This window comes from Lolium perenne, chromosome 5, assembly GCF_019359855.2.
Source record: "Lolium perenne isolate Kyuss_39 chromosome 5, Kyuss_2.0, whole genome shotgun sequence".
In the NCBI taxonomy this organism is placed as follows: Eukaryota; Viridiplantae; Streptophyta; class Magnoliopsida; order Poales; family Poaceae; genus Lolium; species Lolium perenne.
In genome coordinates, this window is record NC_067248.2 from 60,631,425 (window position 1) to 60,635,136 (window position 3,712).

Sequence of the window (3,712 nt, forward strand, 5' to 3'; positions counted from 1 at the left end):
AAGAGTTCTACAAATAATAGCCAGAGTACAAAATTGCTCGCTATATCTGATCTAGACGGGCATACAGTTTGCTTGCAGAGGAGAAGATGGATAGTATCAGATAGCCATTGGATGTCTGGCAACAAGCAGAAGCAGATCACATTTTCTGGCCTTTTAAAGAACTTGCACTTGCAACAAAAAAATTATCCCGGTAATAGCCAGAGGTTTTTGCATTTTCATTCAAGAAAACACATACATAGTTGCTCATAGCATATAACATAAACGAGAATAAAGTTTCCTTGTGGAAGAGATGATGGATACTGTATTAGATTGCCACTAGATGCATGACAACAAGCACAAGCAGAGCATGCTAGTTACCCCTCCGCCGCGCAAGCTTTGGCTTCTTCCTCCCGCTCGCAAGAAGATCGGTCAGCACGGAAGGGCAGCTTGCTTCCAGGTGCTTGTACCCCTCCGTCGCCATGACAGAATCAAGAACCGCAGGCGTCCTGACGATAAAATCGATGCATCTCGCCTTGAGCTGCTCACAGCCGTGCTGCTCGGCCAATGCCAATGTTGCCGCCACGGTGTCCACGTTGATGCCACCAGAGAGTCTGCCCTCACAGATCAGCTTGAGCCTGTCCAGGCCGTACCTGTCAGCGGCCGCAAGCAGATGTTGTGCCATCTCCATCCCTGCCTCCTTCTGCCCATCAAACTCCGGTGTTGTGTCGGTGTAGATGAATTGGAGCAGTGCCTTGAACACGGCAGCCTCCATGTCCTTGATCACGACTTGTTCGGAGCTCTTCTCCATCATTAGCCCGAAGAATTCGGCCATGAACACGGGCGACCTTGCGGCGAGTACGACCTTGTGTGCGACGAAAGACTCACCGGCCACGACGAATGTGACGTCCACGCCCTTCCCGCTCTGCAATATCTCGCCGAAGTGCTTATGTAGGTTGGAGGATGGCACGGCAGGCATCGGGATTTCTTTGACAGGGAATGTCTTTACCGGGAATTCCTTGAGGACGGTGATGGTGCACTCCAGTGTGAAGGCATCGTCGCAGAGATAGCCCGACGCTTCTAGATCACGTCTTGTGATGAGCGACAACTTAGACGAGCAGATATTGGAATAATAGAATCCCCGAGAAACCCACTTCTCTTCGGATGGTTTGAGAATTCCTCTCGGGTCTACCAGCCGGCAGCCGAGACTCGCCCTCACATGATCGCCGGACAGGGATCCACTGAGAGAGACAAGCTCCACTGCAACAGATGATTGGTGATTAAGGTAGATACGGGGTTCCCAGATGATTTGCCTCCATTCATTAAATAAGTTGGAAAAGTGTTTACAAGACGAAAGGAAAATAAAAACAGAAATCCCTAAGCGATTGTTCTCCCATTATTGCAAAACTCAAATGCTTCGCACCCCGACAATTCAAAGTTTAGCCTCATCGTTAATGATTTGAAGTAAGATGGTTGGGGGCATGAATTTTTTGTTAAAAACTCTTGCATTACGCTCCTTCCATATTATCCAAGTGACAAACATGGTTATGGAAGACATGGCTTTTCGGTTCTCCATTACATTGCACAACATCATCTTCCACCACTCCCTAAGGGAGGCATCACCCGCCCACTCATGAGTGCGGATGATGGGAATCCCAAGCCAACTCTTAACCACATCCCAAAGCCTCTTGGTATAGCGGCATCGAGAGAAGAGATGTGGCACCGTCTCTTGAGTTTGCTTGCAAAGCGGGCAAAGCCCGCAATTGTTCCAAACCTTTCTCTCAAGACGATCCGCTGTCCAGATTCTATTGTGGATGACCAACCAAGCGAAGAACTTGACCTTTGGAGGGGCCCAAACCTTCCACACCATCTTATTCATATTTGTTAATGTGGCTCTGAATTGTGCCTTGTAACACATATTTATCAATTATCATGAACCTATGTTGCTATATTTTATTGTTTGGTCATGAGCCTATGTTATGGTTTTGTGGTGACCTAGCATACCACTGCATGGTGTAGTATGCAAGTCATTGACATAACACCAATGAAACACCGTTCCACTAGTATTACATCCCTCAGAGTGGTACAACAGAAACATTTGCGGGTCCAAGGCATGTCTATAGAGTTACACACAGACTCTTTACAGAATATCAGCACAACCTCCTACTTTACAATGAGGTAAAACTGCAAATAAGCTCCAGAAGAACAACTCGTAGTCTAACTTATCACGAACTCTATCTATAGAGATTTTGACTAGCTATACAGGCTATGATTGGATTCTAGCTAATTAGGAGCTAGGATTAGGAAGCTAGTTCCCTTCCACTACTAATCTAGGTTTTCTCCATGGTGGATGTGGTGTTTGACTCGTCTGGCAGAATCCTGTCTCTTGAAGTAGTTGTTGACTCCTCAGTCTTCGAGTTGTACTGTAGATATTCCTTTAATGCCTTCAGATCTAAGCAGGGGATTTAAAGAGGGATGAGTACGAGTGTACTGAACAAGTTCATTATAGGAAATAGGTGTTTAATGCACTAGCTACATCCATGGACCATAAAGTTCAAGGCAATGCAGATTTTTGTAATCATTTTCTTCAAAATGTTGCTTTTAATCTGAAGAACTATGTCCGTCAGCCTTCACCGGGTGTCTAGAACTTCATGAAGTCCTTTCCGGCTGCGTTCGCAGTTCCAAAACCCAGAACAAGGAGTGACAGGTCACGATTTGATACACTCTGCAGAGGTGTGTTGATTTACCCATAAGAGATCTTATCCTTGGTGCTAACCGGGCTCGAGATTCATGTCCACACTTCGTTGGTGTGAGACCCGGTATAAGGTCCTAGCCAATCATTGCATTTCTCCGCGACCCCGCACACCCACCCTTTGTTGCAGTTCCGACCTTGGGTCCTCGCCGGTCATCATATCCATTGGATATCATCCGACCTCAACTAATATCCCCGCGGGTCAGCATACCCCATTGGGTATCATCCGACCTCGATACCTTCGCCGGCCTTCTGCAATCCATCATAGACCACATTACCGTGGGGAATTAGAAGGGATCCCCACCCACCGGTTGCTCCCTCGGGATACAACTGCTACGGTAAGCGCATCTGTTGATTTACGAGAGGAAGAAATAAAACTGAGTACTTGTAACACCCCAAATTTCAAAACAAAGAGAAAATGAATTTCCTTTTTCCAAAAATGAGAACCAACAAAAACTTTTCTTACATTGGGTGCTATGCATAGTGCTCATACCTAGTATTTGTGTTTTGCCATGATGAGTGTTATTATGCTTATGTGCTAAACCCTAAAACCCTAAAGTGATCAAGTGAAGATCACCAACCAAATAAAAAAAAAGAGAAAGAAATCAAATAAGAAAAACCCTAAACCCTAACCTTCTCAAAAATCATTTGGATCTATTTTGAGAAACCAAAATAAAAGGAAAAGACATATGTGGGCATGTAGCCCTAATATGTAAATTTTGAACCCTACTTTTCTTACTTTGCTAAATGATGGTGAACCATTGCAAAACTTACCAAACCCTAAACCTCATCTCTCTTGTCATCAATCTTTGAAAAAAACAAAATAAAAAGAAATGATCTTAATTAAGAAAAAGGCATATGCAAGCCTATGGCTACTTTTTGCAAATGCTCAAACCTTGAGTGTTGACCTTGGTAAATGTTTTGAAATACCTCAACACACTCAACCAAGTACTTACCAACCAATTCAAGTGAGAAACAAAATAA

General features: G+C 44.5%; 1 protein-coding gene across 1 annotated transcript; it reads right to left on the reverse strand.

Moving 5' to 3' along the window:
• Positions 1 to 349: 349 nt before the first annotated feature.
• On the reverse strand, positions 350 to 2,944 carry LOC127303373 (BTB/POZ and MATH domain-containing protein 1-like). Its single transcript, XM_051334114.1, has 2 exons — positions 2,940 to 2,944; positions 350 to 1,289 (listed from the first exon to the last, which is right to left on the reverse strand). Exons 1-2 carry the CDS (start codon positions 2,942 to 2,944, stop codon positions 350 to 352), a joined length of 945 nt encoding a protein of 314 aa, XP_051190074.1.
• Positions 2,945 to 3,712: the final 768 nt, after the last annotated feature.